A 25590-nucleotide genomic window follows, 5' to 3' on the forward strand; every position below is an offset into this window, starting at 1 on the left:
TAATCTCATATTGGTTCCCTAAATCTAAACTTTATCAATCTGACTGTTACTAGTTATATATATTCCTGTATAAGACAAGATCTTTTATTATCTTACAATTGAATGGGAAGAATTAGGCAATGATGTAAGGATTTGTGAAACCAGGATATAATTCTATTATTTAGTGAGGTTAATATCATAAATGGAGAAAAGGCTATTGAATTTGGCAATTAAAAGATCATTGGTAACTTTGGAGAAAGCACTTTTAGGAAAAGAATTTCCTTGTGATTGGTTATCTTAAGAGAAAGTGATTTGTAGTCTATTTTGTGTTGCCTTAAAGAGATATACAATTTTATTTGGGGTTATTATTCATTTGAACATGATCAGTAACTAAACATGTTTTATTATAAACAACTTATTTCTAAATTGTTTTAAAATTGATTCCTCAATGTATTTATAATCCTATCTAGAACCTTTTGCTATAATTTTAAATCATGCCTTTTAAATGGATTCATTTTTGTATTAGAGGTGCTCTGTTATTAGTTTCTTAGCAGAATGTCATCATCCTAAGGGGAGAATGATAAGCTAAAAGTAACTAGAGTAAATAATTAAATAGAGTGAAAATTTTGTTGTATATATTTATTGGGTGCATGTGTATATACATAAGATCAGATACTTATGACATAAACTGAGATCTTTTGAGGAGCCCCAGGATGTAAACTGTGTCCCTGTGGGGGGATTCTTTACCCTGGAAAAAGCGTATAAACTCCCAGTTAAGTGATCTCATTCAATTGGAGATCTTGTTCAGTCACCCTTCATTGCATTACCATAAACAACTCTCAGTGGCTCAAACTCCCAGTTAAATAATTTCATTCAATTTTAAATTGATTTGAAAATCAGTCTCTCAGGAGTTAGCCCCTATCTCTGGGCCAAAGATCAAAGCAAGCCCCAGTATATCTAGGGCTACATGCCTAGATATCTTTGTAGAAGTCCTAAAAAGGATTATGCTTGCCAAGGAAACTGTCTTCTTAGCAAGCTGTCCTTCCAGGACTTTTTGCCCACTGTTGAAGATATTCTCTTCTCAGTGTTAACCTTTGTTATCTTCCTCACAGGACCTTTTGCCCACTAATGAAGTCTGTCTTCCTAGCAAGCTGGCTTCTCGGTGCCAATAAATCCCTTTTTGCCACACAGATTTTGGGAAAGAAAAATGGAAGAAGAGATAGAAAAGTATAAGAAGAGATTTCAGCTAACATGGTATAATGAAAAGTGTTTTGGACCCTGCAGCAGCAGTGACCTAACTTCTAAAATCCACATGTGACTTTTATATGCTGCATGACTAAGAACAAACTTTTTTTTTTAATCTGCAAAATAATATAGGAAGTACCTTACTGGTGGGTTTAAGTGTTGTTCCACAGTTCTCTTTTATTGTCCTGACTCAGTTTTCCTTGTTGTCCTGGCTCAGTTTCCCTAATTGTTCTGCCTCAATCCCCTTAGTTGCAAACACCCTCTCTGGTTCATGAAGACTGATATAACTAAGGGTTATTTGCTCTAAGGTTATAAGTTGCCAATATGTAAACTCAGAAAGGGGGACTCCAGACATTCTGTCTCTTGCCAGACACTTTCTTAACTCCCAGTTTGTTAGAATTTATGGTCCTATCTCCCAACCTGTCAGAGCAGAGTTGATGGTTCCTGCCTGGAGATTCCTGCTCAGCAGAGTTTGGACTCCCCCTCCCTGCCTTTGTTTAACTATTATGTATAAATGTCATTGAGAACTCAAATTGGCTGCTGGATGCTGGATTTTTGGAGACGATAGCCTCATTCAGCCCTAGGACCAAACCATGGATCCATTTGGCCCCAGCAAATCTCTCCCTTTCAAATAAAATATTAAATACTCTTTAATCTCTATCTTGCCTCAGTTTCTCCAGCATTATATTAGGAGCAAATGACATATAGTGTGTAAGAGTGCATGGCAAAACTTAAAATTCATATAAATGTCTTCTAATATTGTGAAAGGGTGAAAGGAGAGAGGAGTGGAGGAGAATTAGGAGTATCAAGGCAAATTGAAAGATAAAGAAATAGGGATATGCCCAATGTGTGTTAAGTATATTTTAATTATAGTGCTGGGTCAGGCACATTTCCATATGTACACCTGGTGACTCAAGGATTTTGGAATCATAGGTTTGATGATTATAGAAGACCTAGTAATGAATATTCTGCCTGCAGGGCAAGAGAAGGCACTTTTAGGTGCCAGGCAAAACTGCTTTTTCTTAAGCGTAGAAGAGTGAGTTGCAAAAAAAATGTCAAGGTTTTTCCTATCATGGAGTCAGTGAAGGAGCTGCAGGACCCTTGTCTCACTCCCTTGAAGCCCCTTTTTAAGTTGTGGACATTTGTACAAAACTCTCAGACACCCCTCCTGCCAACTACATAGGGTCAGGCTCACTCCTCTTCTTCCTACTCGTCCTCTTTTCTTATTCTTTTCTTCCCCTTCTCTTCCTCCTCGTTTTCCCTCTCAGTTTTGTCCCCTGCTCTCTCTGTCATCTCCCTTTCCCCCCCTACCCCTCTCAGTCTCCTCGGCGTTGCCCCGCCCCCGCCGCCCGAGGCTCCTCCCACCTGCTCTGCCAGTAGCCTGAAAGAGGCCGCCTGGGGGCTGTTCAGGGAGACCAGAGTCTCCTTTTAACCCCCTTCCTCCCTCCCTCTCTCCTTCTCTGCCTTTCTCCCATTTGTTTCCTTCCGGAAGAGAGTGGAAGGGAGGGGGCCTGGACCGCATCCTTCTGCTTCGCAGCTGCAGGGCCAGAGGAGCAGGTGGAGAGTAAAGAGGAGCGCCGGCGGCGGAGTGCAGAGACCGCAGTGACGCTGCCCTGAAGAGATGGCGGCCCCGCGCCTCTGAATAAGCAAAATCCCAGCCTGTCTCCAGCTGCTGCCGCCGCCGCCGCAGCGCAGCGCCATGGTGCACCGCTGCTGAAAGGCAAAGGAGGGACCAGTCCCGGCGACAAATAAATGGTGCAGCAACTGCAACCCCTTCCAGATTTTCTTCTTTTGATTCTCCATATTAAATTTCCCTTCAAATATTCAGCCTCTGTAGTTGCTGCTGGTAGAAAAGCTTCTGAGGAAGCATTCTCCCCTTTAACTACCTCCCTCTTTATTTTCCTTCTCTCCTCATCCTAATTTCTTTCCCGGGCCCCACCCCACCCCCTGCATCTTTTCTTCCCTCCCGCGTCCACTCATCCCCTCCCCTTTCCATCCATCACAACAGCTATGGCTGCAGAGGAGGTTTTGCAGAGCGTGGATCATTATAAGACTGAGATCGAAAGGTTGACTAAGGAGCTCACTGAAACAACCCACGAAAAGATACAGGCTGCTGAATATGGCCTGGTGGTCTTGGAAGAGAAGCTCACTCTGAAACAGCAGTATGATGAGCTGGAAGCTGAATACGATGGCCTTAAGCAAGAGCTAGAGCAGCTGAAAGAGGTGAGTTTCCAGTTGCCTTTTTCCTTCTTTCAACACCTATCATTAAAAGAAACAATGAAGGGGGTATACACGGAAGGCATCAGTGGAAAGAACCTTGGCTTTGAAGTCAGAGGATCTGAGTTCAAGTTCTACTTCTGACCTTGGGCTAGGCATTTAACTTTCTGGGCCTCAGTTTCCTCATCTTCAAAATGAGAGGATTGGACTAAATGACCTCTGAAGTTTCTGTAAGCACTTGATCGATGATCCTGGCATAGCTGACTCTTCATTTTATTTCTAGCATGGTTGACCAGGTGCTATTGAAACAGTTCATTGTTTCCATGTAAGAAAAAAATGCCTAAGGAAGTCAGTGTATATCTGTATATTGGAAGCAGGGAAGTAGGAGTTGCGGGGGGAGGAGAAATTCCTTTTTCAAATAGAGATATTAGTAGTATCATTCAAATAGTATCAAGCAGAGTTATTATATGGAAAGATTAAAGATAATTGAGGATGATTACAAATTTAAAAAGCTAATGTTTCTAGTCTGGATTGCAGTAAGAATTCTTTAGATAATTAACAGATTTGACTCTGGGGAAGTCAGTTTTAATTATTAAATTATAAATATCTTAGTCATATTTCTGAATTTTGTGTTCTTGTCATAAGGAGAAAACACAATATTGATACTTTGCAAGGGCTTAGAATCTCTTTTGCTCCTGTCATTATTGTTATACGGTACAAAAGGAAAACAACTCTCATTGGATGATGATATACATGCCCTGTTTTCACCAGTGAGTGAAGTAGTTCTCTTCAGATTGGACAAAGCCTCAAGGTAGCGATGAGGTCATCCTACCCAGTAAAAATTAAACTTCAGAACAGATGACCTGGAGAAATGATAAATCTTGAACTGGGATGTAACTGTGAAGTGTGGCTTTACATTTCAAATGATGTTATCAACTAGAAATAATGAATTGGTAGAGATAAAGATTGGACCTATGATTTAATTGATATAGGGAATTGCCAAATGAGCCCTCTCTATCAACAGAAAAAGGCTCCTTCTCTGTAACTTGTCATCTCTGAGTGCTTAATAGAGCACTGAAAGAGTAAGAAATTTGTCCAGTGTAACTTAACTTGCCCACTTGTCACACAAGCATACTCTAGACTGAGGGTAGGTGGAATTTGATTCTCTCTTCCTTTCCCCCCAACCCCTTCATTCAAACTCTATCCACATTGCCTCATTTTAGATATCTACTTATTCCCATTGGAGTTTGTATAACTTGTTCTACCTAATATTTGGATAATTTTTGTTTTTATTTGTTTCATTCTAGTCTTATGGTTTCTTTGCTTATGGGTAACAATTCTGCAATTTATAGGCATAGAGAATTGCTTGGGATTAGTGAGTTTTTCAATGATTTGCCTTGCTTTAAGCAGTCTGTGGTCTAAAAGAGGGCTTGATCCAAGGCCCAGCTCTAGCCATTTCTCTACTTATGTCTTTTGGGGCATATTATTCTGTAATTATTCAATAAAATCTAGCATGCTGAATGACAACAATAAAATATTAGTCAGTTTTTTTTAAATCAAATCATTTAAACATCCTTAAGGTAAAATTTTTGTACTTTAGGTAAAGCTTAGTCCATGCTAAAAAAAATTTTTTTTCTGGGACTTTGCCGTCTTGCTACATACATGTGTTTTCACATAGACATTTCCTAATCAACAGACATTCTTACAAGTAACATATATGTATACACACACATATAAAACTTATTATGTGCTGGGTGTTATCCAAATATTATCTTCTTTTATCCATAACTCTGGAAAGTAGTTGTAATTATTATATCCATTTTACAGTTGAGGAAAATGAAGCAAACAAAAGTTAAGTAAGTGTCTGAGGCTGCATTTGTATTGCAGGTCTTTCTTATACTAGACAATGTTGTATAGAACACTATCACACAGTTTTCACTTAGTGAATGTTAGTTGAATTGTATTAAGAAATAAAATTTTAAAAGAATGAAGGCATAATTATGAAAAGGTAAATAAATTGCTTATCTTATTTTTAATATTGACAGAGATGAGAAAAAAGGATCAGTTTAAGAGTCATTGTTAAAGAAGAGTTGAACTTTATGATTTCAGAAAAACTAATGAATGACTATTGTGGAAACATACTAACCCTCCTTCTCATATTCATTCTTAGAAATGGGAAATAATATTATGTTATTGATTTAACTTAAATTCTTTTTAGACTTAAATGAATGAAAATTCTAAATCCTTATTGTTCCAAGCTAAGCAGATAATATTCTGGCCTTTTATAAATTATTATCAAACTCTCCCCTCTTTCCAGCTCTTCTGTTACTGTTGAAGGTGTTCAGCTTCTGTGTTATTCTTGACTCTTTACTCACATTCCCCCCACATATTTGTCAGTTCTACTTTTTTTTTTTTTAGGTGAGGCAGTGGGGTTAAGTGACTTTCCTAGGGTCACACAACTAGTAAGTCTCTGAGGTCAAATTTGAACTCGGTTTCTCTCAACTTCAGGGCCAGTACTTTATCCACTGCGCCATCTAGCTGCCCCTTCATTGCCATTTTCATATCTCTTGTATACATCCTCTTCTTCACTTCACTGCCCCAAATCTCTCTTACTCTGAGTTGTCCTTCCCTCAAATGTAAACTAATCTCCCTAAAACACAGATCTGACTATATTACTTTTTCCTAGATCTTCATTTTACTGTTCTTTGCACAAAACATTACATGCATTTCCCAACTTTGTGGGGAAACTCTATGAAACTTCCCCTTTTTTTTAATAATTAAAGATTTTTAATTTTCATAACATATACATGGATAATTTTTCACCATTAACTGTTGCAAAACCTTGTGTTCCAATTTTCCCCTCCTCCCCCCAACTCCTGTCCAGATTGCAAGTAATCCAATACATGTTAAACATAATAAAATATATGTTAAATCCAGTGTATGCACACATATTTATACAATTATCTTGCTGCACAAAAAAAAATAAAATAAAAAGATGAGAAAAAATAAAATGCAAGCAAACAATAACAAAAAGAAGGAAAATGCTATGTTGTGATCCACACTCAGTTCCCACAGTCCTCTCTCTGAGTGTAGATGGCTCTCTTCATCACAAGGTCATTGGAACTGGTCTGGGTCATTTCATTGTTGAAAAGAGTTACCTCCATCAGAATTGATCATCATATAATATTGTTGCCATATAAAATAATCTCTTGGTTCTGCTCACTTCACATATCTGGAATGTACTCCTCCACCTCTTCAATTTCCTTCATGACTCACAATATGTCTCTCCTGAAAGAGGCCTTTCCTGGTTCCCTTCATTGCTAGTGCCTTCCCTCTGAGTTTTTTCTTCCATTTATACTCTATATAATAACCTCTCTTGTACATAGTTATTTTCATGTTGCTTATCATTTGCATACCAGGAACTCCTTGAGGGCAGAGATATTTTTGTCTTTCTTTGTATCCTCAGTGCTCATCACTATGCTTGACACATAGTAATTCTTAAATACATGTTGAGTGTCAGGACACTCCTTCATGGAAAAAGTCTGATCACTCTGGAAAAAACCTTTGAGTTTGTCAATGGTAATATATAGTTTAGTTTTGGCAGATAATTTTATTTTTGATGTCAGCATACAAATACTTTCACTATTCTTACTCCCCTTTGTGATAGTCTGTGTTTTACTTAGCCTAATTCCTTGATACTTTAGTTCTAATATTGGAATGACACAAAATACTCAGTTCATTTATAAATCCTATAAATTATAACTAGAAGCTATAATAGATAGAGAGATTTTCAGAAACAAGATACATCTATTTCCCTTTGGATTTATAGAATTAATAAATTTGTTTCTGAAAACCTTTTTCCAAATCCTGTTGATTTTACCCTTGCAGCATCTCTTCTTTGACACTGCTACCTTGGTAAAGGTCTTTATCCCTTCATAATAGTATTATATTATCTGTAATAGCATTATTATATTAACCTTTTAATTGGCCTCTAGTTGGTGTACTTAGTTTCCCAAATCTTGCCCTGTTCTAGTTCATACTCCACTCCACTATCAAAGCAATCTTCTCAAAGCACAAGTCTGACCATATCAGGCTCTATTTCATGAAATCCTTTGCCTTTCTGTTACTTGAAATATCAAATATGTTTGATTTTTAAAGCCCTTCATAATCTGGCCCCTTTCTACCTCTTCAGGTTTCATTTCCTCTCTCTCTCCTTCAAAGAAATTCTTGGTATTCCTGGAATTAGATAATTCAGAGTCTCCCCATTTCTTCCTATCTTATTCCCTTTCACATAGTGTATGACCAGTGACATTAACATTTTTGATGTTCTTGACATAAGATGCTGTGTGTCTTGACTCTGTACATTTTTGCTGGTTATTCCCCATCCTTAGGACATTCTCTCTATTCATCTGTCTCTTGGTTTTCATGGCTTATTTCAAGTCTCAGCTTTAGATTTTATCTTACATTCTAGAAGAAGCCTTTTCCCTTAACATAATCCATTCCTTCTGTGATTATTTCCAGTTTATCATATCTATTTATTTATCTTGTTGTATGTAATTGTTTGCATATTATCTCTTTCATTAGACTGTGAGCTCTTTCAGGGCAGGAATTATTTTTAGTTTTTTTCATGACCCCAGCATTTAGCACAGGCACATAGTAGCCACTTGTCAATACAGTCAATACAGTCCTAGGGAGTGTTCCTTCCAGGTCTAGTGCTTCCTTCCTCCATAAAGAAATGCATCTGGTCAGCAGAGCTGGGAATAGTGACTTGTTGAGGGGCTTTGGGACATCTATAAAATGAAGAGCATGTGGATGAGCCTTTTTTTTTTTTTTTTTTTTTGGAATTAGATAAACAGGAAGCACATATGGCCTGAAGCCATCATGAAACTGTTTCAATCAGACTTTGGAGAGAGTTTCCTTGGCTTTTAGGAAATCATGGCTTAACCTGTATGGCAAGGGAAGGAGAAAAACTGTCCTAAAATGCCTTGCTTATCATGTTATCTAATAATGTGTCTGATGTATATCATAATAGTAGTCTGAAGAAGTAAATTTTTCAGAAATAGTTCAATAGAATAATTAAATTAGAAAAAAACAATTTCAAATTAATTTCTTCTTGGTCTGATCTAATTTCTTTAGATTGTAGTCTATTGTTCTAGCCTAGAAAGGTTTGCTGGAGAACTCTTTGGACATGAAAAATTGAATGACCTTAATATGATCATAATTTCTCCCTTCTAATGATTTGGATATTGTTCAAGGTTATTAATCCATTATCTATGTTATTAACATTTCTGATAATTGAAAAAGAGTGTGAAATCAGTTCGTCTCAATGAAGAATACTGATTTAGGAATTAGATTTCTCATTTTGACATGAACAGGCAATGTAGCATGACTTGACCTCTTAAGATACAGAAATAGGAGATGTGTGACCTTTTTAGATTGTCTATAAGTTAGCGTTTTTCATAGGGCATCTGAAAATCAAAATCAGAAATTAGACTTTCAGCTCTGAGAATGGTGTCTTGGAAATTGTAAAGTATTATATAAATGTCAGCTGTAATAATAATCAGGGAAGTATAGGACATTGACATGTCATTTTTTGCTTGTTCCACAGGTTATATGTGTGTGTGTGTGTGTGTGTGTGTGTGCGTGTGTACGTATATTTCTATATATAGCTATATGTGTATGTACATATAGACACACATATATCATAGATCTTGAAATTTTGGAATGGGCTTGTTCAAATGTGTGGAAAACTAATTTTATATTAAAATGTGATCATTTAAAATATTAATGTAATAATTTTAATTTGTATGTAATTTAATATGTAAATAAAAAATATAGGCAGTTCTTAACTCACAAATTTGTGCCAGAACTTGGCTACTGCTATAAACACAGTGTTTCTGCGCTTGGTGTTTACTTTGAGGGAGCTCTGAGAGAAGCGTCCACCCAAGGGCTGAATGGGCTGTTCACTTGTACTGATGGGACATTTAGTATTCATGTCATGATTAAATTGCTGATGACTGAAGAAAAGCCATAGTTTCTATATCATTAAGTGTGTCACTGACAGCCAGAAAAATATGAAAGTACAATTGAGTTCTACAGTTCAAAGTCCACTATCCTATCTGAAAGATCTTCAGCAAAGATTGTGATCTTCTTTGATCACCGAGTCTAGTGTTTCATATTCCTTACTGTCAAAATCTAGTTATTCTATGCTTCATGGAAATGGATCACTATCTTTTATATAAGAAAATTTTATATATACATATATATGTGTTTCTATTAACTATTTGATAAATTAATGGGGGTTTTTTTTGTTTGTTTTGCTGAGGCAGTTGGGATTACGTGACTTGCCCAGTGTCACATAGCTAGGAAGTTAAATGTCTGAGGCCGGATTTGAAATTGGGTCCTCCTTGACTTCAGAGCTGGTGTTCTATCCATTGTGCCACTTAGCTAACCCTTAAATTAATGTTTTATTAGATTTTACTTAACTAATAGTGAGCCTTTATCACTGGAAGCATTCATCTAACAGTTGGATGCCTTTCGAGAATATTTTAGAAAGGAATGCTGGTTTGGATTCTTAATTGGGCTGGATAACTTTTAAGACTTTAGGAATTATTGGAAAGTGAGAATTGGTGACACTAATAATAGTTAATATTTATGTGGTACTTTATGGTTTATAGAATTTTTCCTCACAACAACCCCACAAGGCAAGTAATACAAACATATCCACTGGACTAATAAGGAAACCTAGGTACAAAGAAGTTAAAGGTTATACATTTGGTTAATAAGTGGTAGAGTTGGAATACGGGTCTTCTGATTTGAAGACTGAGACTCTTTCTACTACAACATGCAGCCTTTTTAGTTATATATTTAATTCTTTTCTAAATAGATGAAATTACTCAATACATTTTAGACAAATAATCCAACATTATTAAACAACTCATTAGACCAAGATATACAATGAGATACTAAATTTAGCTTTCTAGTCCAGGAAGTTGTATAATATCTTTTTTTAAAAATCTTCTTTGTCTAATTTTTATTGTTTCACTGAATGTATTTTTTTTTGCCAACTTTTAAAAGTTTATAAATATTTTTAAATATTTTTTTAAAAAATCTTAAGATTATTCTAACCTCAACAAGTTAATTTCTCGTCTGGTTATACATTCTACTGTTTAAACATTTGGTCAAAGAAATAGATTTAGATCTGGAGGAAGTCTTTTTTCTTTTTAATATTTTACTTTTTTCTTACCTATAAAACCAATTTTTAACCTTTGCTTTTTTTTTTTTTTTTTTTTTACAATTTTGAGTTCCAGATTTTTTGAGTTATATTTTTGATTTCTAATTTTGAGTTCTCTCTCATACTCCCTCCCATCTGTCCTCATTAAGAAGGCAAACAATTTAACAAGGGTTATACATACATGTGCAGTCATGCAAAACATTTCCTTATTAGTCAGGGTGTAAAAAAAATAGAGGCAGAAAAATAAATGTAAAAAACGCCAGCATGCTTAGATCTACATTTAGATCGATCACTTTTTTCTCCAGAGGTGCCTGGCATTTTTTCATTATGAGTTCTTCAGAATTGTTGTGGGTCTTTCTGTTGCTGAGAATAGTTAAGTCATTTACAGTTGAGCATCATACAATGTTGCTATTAACTGTCTACAATGTTCTTTTGCTTCTGCTAACCTCATTTTGCATCAATTCATGTAAGTCTTTCCAGTTTTTTTCTGAAAGCATCCTGTTCATCTTTTATTATAGCACAATCAGATTCCATCACAATCATATGCTACAACTTGTTCAAATAGCTCCCAATTGATGGGCTTACCCTCAATTTCCAATTTTCCACTACAAAAAAAAAATTGCTCTAAATATTTTTATATAAATTAGCCCTTTTCTTTTCTTTTGGATCTTTTTGGCATACAGACTGCTCAGATGCTGCGTAAAAGGGGATTAACAATTTTATAGGCCTTTGGGCATAGTCTTGAATTGCTTTCCAGAATGATGGGATCAGTTCAGAACTGATGGAAAGGATCTTAGTCCAGTTTTGTTTCTCAAGGAGCAGTCATACCTACCTCTACTTGGAGCTACAAGATTTAGTGACTGAATGCAAACATTTGATTAAACACTCATTCACCCTAAATGATAGGAGTCATGTGCATTTGCCTCAGCCTCTTGGATCTCAGTCTAATTAAAACAGAATGTTGGGAAACTGAATATTAGGAAATAAGCATTTTCCATAAAGCTCTCTTCAGAATAGACTTAGAAGCCCCAGTTCTTGTGCATTTTTAAAACATTAAGGCAGAAAAAAAACCCCAAAAAACTTTAGAGCTGTGTACGTCTGTAGGAATAAAGGGTAGGCAAATCCTAGGAACTTTTGGATACATTAATATAAATGAGCCAGATCAGGATATAATGGTTTGTAGAATTCCTTAGTATTAAGGGATGCATTTATGAATTCTCCAGCTATTCTGTTTCTGTCTACTGACTCCTCTCCTTCCTCTAATAGAGAGATTATTATCTAACCAGCCTGTATCAAAGTCCTTAGGCTTTAAGGAGGGTAAAAAAAAAAACACTGAAATGTAATGTTTTACTCCTCTGCTTGCATCTTTAAATCTTAGAACTCGGAATAAGCCCACTTACATTTTAGAAGAATACATAGTAGCTGGAGGAATTTCCTTAAGAACCTTTGTTGCATGGCTTTGTGTGGGTTGGTAGTACAAGGTTCAGAATGCTAGCTTTTGTTTTTTTCTTTTTAAAAACTGTAGACTAATGTGAAATGAAATGCCATTCTCTCCAGAATAGCTGAATAAGTTCACAATTCCATCAACAACAAATTGGTGTTCCAATTTCTCCACATAATGATTTTCCTTTTTGGTCATATTAGTCAATTTGATAGGTATAAAGAGATAACTTAGAGTTAATTTAATTTGCATTTCTCTAATCAATAGTGATTTGAAGTATTTTTTCATATGACTATAGATAGCTTTGATTTCTTTGTCTAGAAAGGCCTCTTCATATCCTTTGACCATTTGTCTATTGAGGAATTACTTGTATTTTTATGAATTTGACTCAGTTCTCTATGTGTTTGAGAAATAAGACCTTTGTCAAAGATTTGCTATAGTTTTTTTTCATAGTTATGATTCCTGTGTATTTCCCTTCATCCTATTTTCCTCTTGTTTATTCTACACATTCTTTCTCTCTCCTTTTACTAAAGGGGTTTTGCTTTTGACTAGTGACTCTCTCAAGTTGCTCTTTCTTCTATTAAGCCCATCCCTTTCTCTTATGTCTTTTCCCTCTTACTTTCCTCTAGGGTAAACACAACTGAGTAGGTTTCTCTTTTAGCCAAATCTTATGAGAGCAAAATTCCAGCCTTCTTCCCTTGTTCCCCATCTTGAAAGCCCTTTTGCATCTTTTTTATGTAAGATAACTCACTTTATTCTACTGATCTTTTCAGCAGGAATATTTGAAAATCCTCTATTTCATTGAATATCTATTTTAAACCCTGAAGGATCATACTCAGTTTTGCTGGGTAGGTGATTATTGATTATAATCCGAGCTCCTTTGCTTTCCAGAATATCATATTGGAAAACCCTCTGATCCTTTAAGGTAGAAACTGCTAAATCTTATGTTATCCTAATTATTACTGTACAATATTTAAGTTGTTTATTTCTGGCTGTTTTTGACCTGGGAGCCCTGGAATTTGGCTAAAATATTCCTATGAATTTTTTGGGGGGATCTCTTTCAGGAAGTGATTGGTGGATTCTTTCATTTTTTATTTTACTTTTTTTGAAGGATGATGTCTAGTCTCTTTTTTGATCACAACTTTCAGGTAGTCCAGTAATTCTTAAATGATCTTTCCTTAATCTGTTTGGCAGGCCAGTTGTTTTTTCAAGTGAAGCATTTCACATTTTCTTTTTTTTATTCTTTTGATTTTGTTTTGTTGTTTGTTGATGTCTTATGGAGTCATTAGCTTCTATTTGCCAATACTAATTTTTAAACAATTATATTCTTTAGTAAGTTTTGTGCTTCCCTGTCCATTTGACCAATTTTACTTTTGATGGAGTTCTTTTCTTCAGTAAATTTTTGTACACTCTGTCTCCCCATATAGCCAATTCTGCTTTTTTAAGTTCTCTTCACTGAATTTTTGCGCGCCTTTAGCCAATTCTGTTTTTTTTTTTTTAATGTCATTTTCTATCTTTTGCTAAACTAGTAACTTTTTTTCCCCCATGATTTTCTTGGATAACTCATTTCTTTTCCCAGTTTATCCGCTATCTGGCTTATTTGATTTTAAAAATCCATTTTGAGCTCTTCTAGGAATTTTTTGGGGGGGTTGGAAACTAATTCATATTTTTCTTTGACTTTGATGTTTTCTTCTGAGTTTATATTTTGATCTTCTCTATCACCAAACTGACTTTATGATCAAGTTCTTTGCTTATTTTTTTAGCCTATTAATTGATTTTTAATTTTATGTTAAAGTTGGGCTTTTCTCCTAGGTTGGTTAGGACTTTTTCAGAGCTAGTTTTTGTTTCTGTAAGTTTTCAGTTCTTTCAAAGTAGTATAATCTAGGGAAAGTTGGTTAGTCTCCTGGGCTGTCCTCTGCTCTGTGAGGGACTACAAACATTTTTCCTACCCAGAAATGTGATTAGGGTTTACAGACTCCTGTGACCACAAATTCTTTTGTATTCATTTTTTTGATTCAGGATTATGCTTAGTTTTTCTAAGTAACAGGATTTTTGGCCAAAGCCCTCCTTTTTTTTTTTTTTTTTTTCTCTTTGATATACAGTGTTCTAAAACCTGTAATCTTTTAATGTGGCTGCTGCCAAGTCTTGTGTGATTTTAATTGTGGCTCCACTATATTTGATGTTTTTTTTACTTATTGCTCATAAAATTTTCTTGAGCTGGGGTTTTCAGAATTTAGCTATTATGTTTCTGTAAGCTTTCCTCACAGGATCTTTTTCAGGTGGTAACTGGTGAATTTTTGTCTAGTTCTACTTTCCCCTTATGTTCTAGCATTTCAGGACAATTTAATTTAATTTTTTTTTTTTTTACATTTTTGTATCAAATTTCTTTTTTTGATTGTAGCTTTCAGGTAATTCAGTTATTCTTGTGTTTTCTCTTTTTGATCTGTTCTCTAGATCAAGTTGCTTTTTGTATGAGATGTCACAATTCTCTTTTATCTTTTTATTTTATTATTTCTTGGTCTTTTATTACTTTACCAACTTCCACTTACCCAGTTCTAGTTTTCAAGGAGTCATTGTCTTCATTAAGATTCTGTTCCTCCTTTTCTAGTTGATTAACTTTCTTTTCATAATCCTCTTGTTTATCTGGGATTATTCATATTTTTTTTAGTTTTTCCTAAAAACCTTACTTGATTTTTAAAGTATGTTTTGAGTTCTTCTGTGAATTCTTTTTAGGTGAGTGTCCATTGATTGTTACTCTTTGGGGTATGAGTTGGTTTTTTTTTTGTTTGTTTTGTTTTGTTTTGTTTTTGTTTTTTGCTTCAGTATCCTCCTCTGAGGATAAGTTTTGTTTTTCTCTATTCCTAGAGTAACTTTCTCGTGTTAGGTTCTTTTTCCTTTGCCTACTCATTTAAAAAAAAAGTATAGCTGATTGGTTTAATAATCAATTCTAGACACATGAAAGCTATGTGTCACTTACCCTCTAGTTCTTCTCAGTTAAATATTTAAGACTATAAGTTACAGACAAGTTGCTGGCATATGTTAATGGAGAAAATTTCTGCAGAAAGGAATGACCTACACAAATGACACCTGTCTTAGCCGGTAAGATGACTACTATATTTTTCTATCACTCTGTTTTAATCTCTTTTGCATTATGACTATCTGTGTATGTGCTATATCCTTCTATCTCATTTTACCTTTGTAACAACAGCAGCTGTATTTTTCACTTTTCTTTCTTCCCCATTGTTTAGTATGGTACACATAGTAGGCACTTCACATTCGTTGACTTAATGTCTCAGATAAAATTTAAAACAATGATCAATTTTTTTCTTTTTTGGAGAACATAATTACAAATATAGTGATCGAAAAATTTAAAATGAGTTTTGATTTACTTTGAAATCATCCTTGTAGCTAGAACTCTATATTGTAAGCTTTTCTTGAATAAAGAAATACATTTTTGTGCTGTGATAGGTGCTTAGTATTTATTTAATGATTTATCACCTCTGTAACTAGATTTTCCCCAGCAAAATTTGCCAAGACTTTTGGAAAAAGCTGATAGTAGAGAAGGTGGCTCGAGTTCACTTCTAGATTTTTCTCAGAGGTTTCATTCCAGACTTAAGCAACAGGACCATCTGTTCTCATACCTAAAATGGATCACAATAACTTATTCCTTTCTATATTACTTTCTTTGGAGTGTATTATTTCCTTGCTGTACTGTAATTGTCAAAGGGTAGGAGTTCCACACTAAAGCCAAATCATGTGTTATATGCTGTATTATTTTGGAACAAATGATTCCTTTTCTATCAGGATTCTGATTTATCAGGGAATTATGGTTCTTTCCAAAGAGTATTATCATCTTCTTCTGAAAATAGATAGTAGCTGAATCACATTTTGAGATTTTGAAAATGTAGAGAAACAGTCCTCTTTTCCATATTTAAACAATGCTAAGATCATAGTTCTATACAATTAATTTCTTATTTCACCAGATTCTTTTTCTTTTGCAGGAAGAGGCTCTCTATCCAACACAGAAAAACTGCATAAATGCTTATTTTGTGTAACACGAGGAGCTTTTGCCAGGAGCTTTAGAAAAAGGTGTTCATTTGTAGAATCTATGATTGTAATTAATATCCATAAAATATAGCAGCTTATCATTTTTCTTGATGCTAGCAAGGGAAGAATGAGCAATTTGAGGAAAAGAGTTTTTCAGGAATAGTTGACCAATTCCTATCTGTTTTTCTATTGTAAATTCTGTATAATTGGTGACTGAATTAACTTTGAAGACAGTAGTAATTCTTTATAGGAAAAAATGCCAGTGGTTTTCAAAAAATTATTCATTATATACAATAATAAATATAGAGAGCCTTGATAGTTTAACCTTGAGTTTTATGTGTGTGTTGGTATATTTTTTTTTGGAAAGTATTTATAGGAAATTATTTATAAAACTTGTAGAAATCCAAACACTTTGAAAGAAGTGTTTACTTCTTATCATATAGCAGTGAATACAACATTGTTCCTTGTAACTAATGGCACTTTAAAATGCTAAGTTGGATTGAAGCCAGTCAACTATTTTTCCAGTAAAATGTAGATAAACAAATGAGATCATCCTGTATATAAAGATCATCAGTTTAATTTAAAGTTTGCTTGTATAAATCAAATCAAAATAAGTCCAAAAATAAAAGCATACTCTTCCTAATTACTTTGTTCTTCCTTGGCCTGAAATCTTCCTGTGCTTGATTGTTTTTTATTATTATTCCTATAATGATTAATTCCAATTAAATTAATTCCAATACTATATGGACTATTTGGGAAAATATGCAAAAAAGGAGTCCTACCAAATTTCTTTTGTGACACAAATATGGTGCTGATACCTAAATCACATAGAATCAAAAGCACATACACACAAAAAATTGTAGACCAATTTTCTTCATGAATATTGATACAAAAATTTTTAAATAAAATACCAGCAAAGAGAATATGTTGATGTAATTCTGTATTCATCCTGCTAATTATCAGCATTTCTAGATATTACCTAAAAAGACTAGTAGGAAGAGATAGAACGAGAATATAATATAATACTATAAAATTGAGATTCTATCTGTCAAGACAAATCCAGGAACTATAATGAATACAATTATAAAACATTTCTCACACTAATAAATCCAGATCCAAACAATTGGGGGCCACTGTGTGATGCAATGGATAGCATGCTGGGCTTGGAGTCAGGATGACTAAGTTTCTTGAGTTCAAATCTTACCTGAGACACTTATTAGCTATATGAACTAGAGAAGAAAATGGCAAACCACTCTAGAACCTTTGCCATAGAAACCCAAATTGGGGACACAGGTGAAATGAGTGAACAACAAGAAAAACAAACAATAGGAGAAATAATAAAAATGATCATTATATCTATTTTTTTTAAATAAGAGAAAGAGGATAAAGAAGCACGTTTATTAAAGTGTAAGGCACTATACAACATGTTGAAGACAGATATACACACACGCACACCAAAAAATGAAACAATTTCTGCTTTCATGGAATAACCAAAGAACTGTCCACATGTTCCACTGACACCCTTATGATGTCAAAATAAATCATGGAAAGATCTGGCACATTGGGATGACACCTGTCAAAGAAAATAGACAGAGAGGAATATGTGAACTTTGTATTTGGAGGGCCACATCTATGAGATCACTTGAGTTCCTCTAACCTGGAATGTATTCTCTGACTATCTACATCTTTTCCACCTTTCAAATTCAATTTTTCAGATCATTATATCTAAATTAACGTACTTATTCAGTACCAATTAAACTACCAAAAATTATTTTATAGAGCTATAAAAACTAATAAATTCATATAGAAGAAAAAAGGTCAAGAACATAAAGAAAATCAATGGGAAAAATGGGAAGGAATGTGGCCTAAATGTATCAGATCTCAAACCAGATCAAAAATTGATAGAAATTAATATTCATCAAACAATCTAATACTGGCTTTGAAATATAGTGGTGGATTAGTGGAATAGATTAGGTACATAATACATGGTAGTAAGTGACCATAGTAGTTTAGTGTTTGATAGACCCAAAATCCATGATGTTACGACAAGAACTTATTTTCTGACAAACATTTCTGGGAAAGCTAAAAAACTGTTTGGCAAAAATTAGATATAGACCAACATCTTATGCCATATACCAAGATAAGATCAAATTGAATATATAATTAAGACATAAAGGAATGATATCAGAAGCAAATTAGCAGAGCATGGAATCTTTCAGATCTATGGAGAAAGGATGAATTTATGATTAAGAAAATAGAGAGGATTACAAGAAGTAAAATGGATAATATTGTTTGTATTAAATTAAAAGGTTTTGCACACAAAAATTCAATGCAGAAATGAAGAAAAGGGGAGGGGGAATTTACAGCATGTTCTCTGATAAAGGTCTCATTTCTCAAATATATGGAGAACTGAGTCAAATGTGAGAATATAAATCATTTTCTATTTGATAAATGGTCTAAGCATATCAACAGGCATTTCAGCTAAAGAAATCGAAGATAATCATATGAAAAAAATCCCTACTGATTAGATAAATGCAAATTAAAACAACTCTAAGCTACCTCCTCACACTTATCAGATTGGCTAATATGACAGAAACAAAATGATAAATGTTGGAGATTATGTGGAAAAATTGGGGCATAAGTGCAATGTTGGTATTTTGAATGGATCCAACCATTCTAGAGAACAATTTGGAACTCAAAATTTCCAAAAAAAAAAAAAAAAAAAAAAAAGTTAAACATTGGGAGTGGGGGGAAAGTATTTAGCATTCCCCTCTGAGCTCATTTAAAGGTGTTATCTTTAAGTTCTGAAGCTAGCTTAAGGAATATATTGTCCCTGACTGTCTTCACACTAATATGGAAAGTCAGAAAGCCATTTTCTCCCTAATAAACTTTCTAGGTGTCAACTGGTCTCCTAAGTCTGATCCTCTAGCAAAGATCACAGAATACAAATGGATCTCATAAATCAGTCTGCATTTCTTAATGAAAGAAGAAAATGGTCCCTAACTCCACATGGGTACTAGCCCACATTTCTCAGAAAATCCATTCATAAAGTTCATAAGGTGATATTAGCTCGACTATCAATCATATTTTTTTCTGTGCACCTCTTCTTTGTTTATAAAAAAGGGCTATTTATCTTCATTTTTGTCTCTGTTTTGTTGAGGGAACTATTGACCCAATTTGTCAGTAGATGCATGTTCTATTAATAAGCTGATAATGACTGGAATTTTGTGCCTCAGTTTATCTCAATTCAATCATAACATGCGGATATCAGGACAGGAAGTGAGAGAATTACCAGTTTTGTTACTTTTATAATTCAAAATGATTGAGAATGCAAGTTGCAAGTTAAAACAAAATTTTACATGATTAAATTTAAATAATTCATACTATAATAATTTATAAAATGAAAAAATCAGGTTTAATTATGTTTTTTTGTTTGTTTGTTTTTTTGCTTTGGTTTTGTTTTTTTGCTGAGGCAATTGGGCAAGCCACTTGCCCAGGATCATACAGCTAGGACAAGTTAAGTATCTGAGACCAGATTTGCACTCAAGGGTTGGTGCTCTATCCACTGTGCCGCCTAGCTGCCCATATATATTTCTTTAACAAAATTTTGATTGCCTTTTGGTCAAAATAAAAAGCAAATAAAAATTTTGTATACAAATAAATCTCTGTTTATATCATCATCATCTTCATCTTCTTTTTCTTCTCTCTCAGATACACACACATATATTTAATAAGACAATTTTTTTTTAGTGAACAAAAATCTATTTTATCTCTCTATCATCTATACTCTGTTCTATTTGCATCCCCCAAAGGAAAAAATCCATAAAATGAAATCTTTGTAACATATGAATAGTCAACAAAGCAAATTCCTACATGACCATATAAACATATGCCTAATTTTGCACTTTTGAGTTTATCGTCTGTGTTTGGAGGTTGGTAGAATAATTCAACATCACTTCTGAGGTTATTATAGTTATCAAGTCTTTTAAAATTAGTCTTTACAATATTTTTGTTATGATGTAAATTGTTTTGATTTTACTCATTTCATGTTGTATCTCTTCATACACATATTCCCAAGTTTTGCTGAAATCATTCCTTTTATCCTTTCTTACAGCACATGAGTGCTACATATACCATATACTATAACTTATTCAGCCATTTCCCAATTGATGATCATTCCCTTAGTTTCCAATTCTTTGCCATACCAAAAGAGCTACTATAAATATGTTAGTGCACATATGTACTTTTCATCATTCATTGGTTGATTTTTTTGGGCTAGAGACCTATACAGTTAGTTTACTCTTAACTTTCTGAATTTCTTTTCATTTTTTATTATTTGTAGATAACAACATCTATCTTCCTGATACATCAGGGTTACTTTGAGATTTCAAATAGGCTAAATAATGTGACATTATAAAGAGTTAAACAAGTTTAAAATATTATTGGTACTTTTATTCTGTTTTCAGTTATGGAAGGTTTTCATGACAATTATATATTATATATTAGCACTTTTCCTTCTGGCTGCTAGGTTTATATGCTATTATATGATTCTATCATATCATAGTTTTAAATGACTCTCCCAGTCAGTTAATTTATTCATTTAGTTCCAAGGAAAAGAAAGATGCTAACAAACAACTTTCCCTGTTGTCATTTTAAAAAACTTTTATTTAAGTGCTAATTTATGCTATCTACAGAATCCATATTGTTAAATTATAGCATTATAATGAAATTGATAGCAATGTCCTTTACATAGAGAATAATTAAGTTGAACATTTAGTCTTGAAATGGTAAATCATTCCTCCAAAGTAGAATCGTTATATAATAACTGGGTAATGAGTCATCAACTTTTTGGCTAAAATTGCTTGTCTCCTCTGCTTATGAAAATGAATGATTATCTTATTTCATAATAAATTAAGTAGCATTTATCAAGTAACTACTGTGTGTTAGAAGATATAAATACAAAGAATGAAAAAAATTCCAAGTCAAGAAGCTTATATTCTAATAATAGAAACAATACATAAATGTATGACTATACGTAGAATAAATGTAATTAAAATACAAGGTAATTCCAGAGAATCAGTGCTAGCAATGAGGAGAAAAGGTTTCTTAGAAGAACTTAGTGCTTGAAGAAAGTGATGTAATTAGTGAAGTCCAGGCATCAAGAAAGGAATGAAGATATGTCAATGGAATGTCATGTTGAGGAACAGAGAAAGCTCATTTGATGGGATCAAATGAGAAGTAATATGTAATCAGAAGGGGAGTAATATATAATAAGGATGGAAAGATAGGATGAGGTTATAAGCACTTTTAAAAGATAAAAAAATTTATATTAAATTCTAGAGTTAGTAGGATAATAGGGGAGTGATATGGTCAAATTTGCATTTAAGGAAATTCAATGAGGAGATAGTTGAAGTAGTAGGATCCTATTAAAATATAGGAGAGCTATTGAAATACACAGGCGCCACCTGACAGTGACTGCTAGAGATCCAACCCAGACCTGCAGAATGGATGTCCTCTTGTGAGAGGATGATCAAGAAGACTGAGAGGCAGTTGCTATTCTCTGACCTTTCTGAGAGGTCGTTGTGTTGTCTGACCTCTCTGTTCTTCCCTCTCCCTCCATTTTATCTCATTCCCAGTCCACAATACCTGTGTCAGCAAAGGTTGCCCTACAACTCCTTCAGATGCTATGACCCACAGCTGTGGAGGCTCTCAAAGAATTGACCTGCCCCTTAACAGGATCCATTAAGATGTTGTTATCATTAAGAAGACAGAATCATCGATTTAGCTCTGGAAAGGAATTTATAGGCCATTGAGTCCAAAACTCTCATTTTAAGATAAAGAAATAGAACCAAAGAGATAAAGTGACTTGCCAGAAGCCACAATGAATGAAAAGTGGTGGCAGCTATATTTGTGGAGAGAAGAAGTCAGATCTGGGAGATGTTGGGGGTAGGAATGATAAGATTTGGCAGCTGATTGGATGTAATGGGCTGAGGTTTGAGTTGATGCACTGAGGTCCCAAGTATGTGAGGCTAAATAGTAATTGGACTATACCCTATTAATATACATGATTGGATAAAGAATGGCCCCGCCCACTCTCTGTGCAAGTCCTGATGTGTTGTAGAGGAAATGACGATTTTGGTGGGTGGAGGCAGAGAGAGAGACAGGAAGAGAAGGTAGGAGAGATTGAGCCTGGGTTCCATACTCCTAGCTGCTGGTCTTCTGGCTGCTGGTCTAGCTAGCTTCTTTTTTTTTTATTTATTTATTTTATTAAATAATTTTTTATTGACAGAACCCATGCCAGGGTAATTTTTTACAACATTATCCCTTGCACTCACTTCTGTTCCGATTTTTCCCCTCCCTCCCTCCACCCTCTCCCCCAAGATGGAACAGTCCATCATAAATAGTTTACAGTAGATCTTGGATACAATATATGTGTGCAGAACTGAACAGTTTTCTTGTTGTTCAGGGAGAATTGGATTCAGAAGGTATAAATAACCTGGGAAGAAAAACAAAAATGCAAGCAGTTTACATTCATTTCCTAGTGTTATTTCTTTGGGTGTAGCTTCTTCTGCCCATCCTTGATCAATTGAAACTAAGTTAGATCTTGTCTTTGTTGAAGAAATCCACTTCCTTCAGAAATACATCCTCATACAGTATCGTTGTTGAGGTATATGATGATTTCCTGGTTCTGCTCATTTCGCTCAGCATCAGTTCATGTAAATCTCGCCAATCCTCTCTGTATTCGTCCTGCTGGTCATTTCTTACAGAACAATATTCCATAAATCATTATACACAATTTACTTCAACATTCTCCAATTGATGGGCATCTATTCATTTTCCAGCTTCTGGCCACTAAACAGGGCTGCCACAAACATTTTGGCACATACAGGTCCCTTTCCCTTTTAGTATCGTTTGGGTATAAGCCCAGTAGAGAACTGTGATCAAAGGGTATCGCAGTTTGATAACTTTTGGGCATAGTTCCAAATTTTTCCAGAATGGTGGATGTATTCACACCAACAATGTATCAGTGTCCCTGTTTTCCCACATCCCTCCAACATTCTGATTATCTTTCCCTGTCATTCTGGCCAATCTGACAGGCGTATAGTGATATCTCAGAGTTGTCTTAATTTGCATTTTCTGATCATAGTGATTTGGAACACTTTCATATGAGTAGTAATAGTTTTATTTCATCATCTGAAAATTGTCTGTTCATATCCTTTGACCTTTATTATCAATTGGAGAATGGCTTAATTTCTTATAAATTAGAGTCAATTTTCATATATTTTGGAAATGAGTCCTTTATCAGAACCTTTGACTGTAAAATGTTTTCCAGTTTATTGTTTCCCTTCTAATCTTGCCTGCATTAGTTTTGTTTGTACAAACACTTTTCAATTTGATATAATCAAAATTTTCAATTTTGTAGTCAATAGTGATCTCTGGTTCTTCTTTGGTCATAAATTCCTTCCTCTTCCACAGGTCTGAGAGGTAAACTATCCTATGCTCTTCCAATTTATTTATGATCTCATTCTTTATGCCTAGATCATGAACCCATTTTGACCTTATCTTGGTGTACGGTGTTAAGTGTGGGTCAATGCCTAGTTTCTGTCATACTAATTTCCAATTTTCCCAGCAATTTTTGTCAAATAATGCATTCTTATCCCAAAAACTGGGGTCTTTGGGTTTGTCAAACACTAGATAATTAAAGTTATTGGCTGTTTTGTCCTTTGAACCTAACCTATTCCATTGATCAACTAGTCTATTTCTTAGCCAATACCAGATAGTTTTAGTAACCGCTGCCTTATAATATAATTTTAGATCTGGTATTCTAGTTAGCTTCTTGACTCAGCTACACACATTGCTATTGCCCATTCTCTTCCACCTCCGATCTTTCTTCACTGAGAATAAAGACTGACGATTTTCCCCTAACCTGAATTCCTGACTCCGGCTGATTTTAAAATACGCGGTCTTCACAATTGGATTTGTAGGTTGAGGAAGTTGAAGATAACACCAAGATTGCCCATATAAAAGATTAGAATAATGATGGTGCTCTTAACAGAAAGAGAAAAATTTAAAAGAGGAGTGGATTTTGAGAAAAGAACTCATTAGTTCTTTTTCTTTTGGAAATATCCAAAAGGCAATTGATAATGTGGGACTGAAGCTCAGACAAAACAGAAAGAAATTTTCTGCTTTTTCTGTAGCCAGTAGCTCTCCAAATTTAGATTTGGAGAGCAGAGAAGTGATAATAAGGGAACTTAGATGGAAATGGATTGAGTTTGGTGGTTTTGCAGAGAAAATGCATACCTGTGGAAATATTCCTTTGAAAATATTTAGGTAAAACTGGTCTCTTAATGTCAAACTAGATTAACTATACTGTGAACTTTATTGGAATAAAATTTTTTTATAAAGTTTTCATTTTCAAATTTTCTCCTTCCTTTCTAAAATGATATGCAATTTAACATAGGTATATATGTGCAATCATGTAAATAAAACCTATTTCCATATTAGTCATGTTGTGAAATAAGAAACAATTTTCAAAACAGTTTCACTTAGCAAAACATGAAAAAGATGAAAGTGAAAATAGTATGCTTCTATCTGCATTTAGACATTCATCAGTTCTTTCTTTGTAGGAGGATAGCATTTTTCATCATGAGTCTTTTGGAGTTGTCTTGGATCATTGTATTGCTGAGAAGAGCTAAGTCAGTCATAGTTGACCATCATATAATGTTGTTACTGTGTACAATGTTCTCCTGGATTTGCTCATTTCATTTTGTACCAGTTCATGTAAGTCTTTCCTGGTTTTTCTGAAATCTGCCTGGTTATCATTTCTTATAATACAGTAGTATTCTATTATAGTTATATACCATAACTTGTTTAGCCATTCCCCAGTAGATGGGCATCACCTCAATTTCCAATTCTTTGCCATCACAAAAAGAGCTGCTGCAAATATTTTTGGTACAGGTGCTTTTCCCTTTGACTCTTGTATTCTTCAAGTAAACCATCTTATCATTTGTGAATAGAAATTTCTTTATCTATGATTACTCCTTCCATTTCTTTCTATAGTCCATATTGATTACTAATCTTACTTCATTCCTTATGTATAAGAAAGGTTTATGTATACACCTTTATTCCTTATGTATAAGAAAGGTTTCCTTATTATATAAGAAAGGTTTCTAACATGATCATAATTGATAAATTAAATATTACTTAATATTTTAAGGAAAACAATTTATTCCTATGAAATTTGGTGGAGTTTTGTTTCCTAAGAAGAATGAGCATTGTATGTTGTCAAAAGATTTTCCTGCCAATGGACAAAAAATACAAAGAAGGAATTTTAGATCTGATATGAGGAAAATCTTCTTATGTATTAAGTGTGTTACTTACCCCTCTTAATTTGAGGTTTTCAAGCAGAAACAAGATAATTGTCAAG

The 25590-nt window shown here is 34.2% G+C and overlaps 1 protein-coding gene across 5 annotated transcripts in view; it reads left to right on the top strand.

Moving 5' to 3' along the window:
- The first annotated feature begins 2593 nt into the window (after positions 1–2593).
- The window catches only part of BICD1 (BICD cargo adaptor 1), a 249590-nt gene continuing 226593 nt past the window's right edge, over positions 2594–25590 (top strand). For 4 of the 5 annotated variants that reach the window (XM_031938137.1, XM_031938138.1, XM_031938141.1 and 1 more), the window contains exon 1: positions 3235–3447. In XM_031938137.1, coding sequence (XP_031793997.1) covers positions 3235–3447 — 213 coding nt within the window. Of the gene's footprint in view, positions 3448–25590 lie in introns of all 5 variants that reach the window. The other variant, XM_031938142.1, reaches the window with a different exon arrangement.

The sequence above is a fragment of the Sarcophilus harrisii genome, chromosome 5 (assembly GCF_902635505.1).
Source record: "Sarcophilus harrisii chromosome 5, mSarHar1.11, whole genome shotgun sequence".
Classification (NCBI taxonomy): Eukaryota; Metazoa; Chordata; class Mammalia; order Dasyuromorphia; family Dasyuridae; genus Sarcophilus; species Sarcophilus harrisii.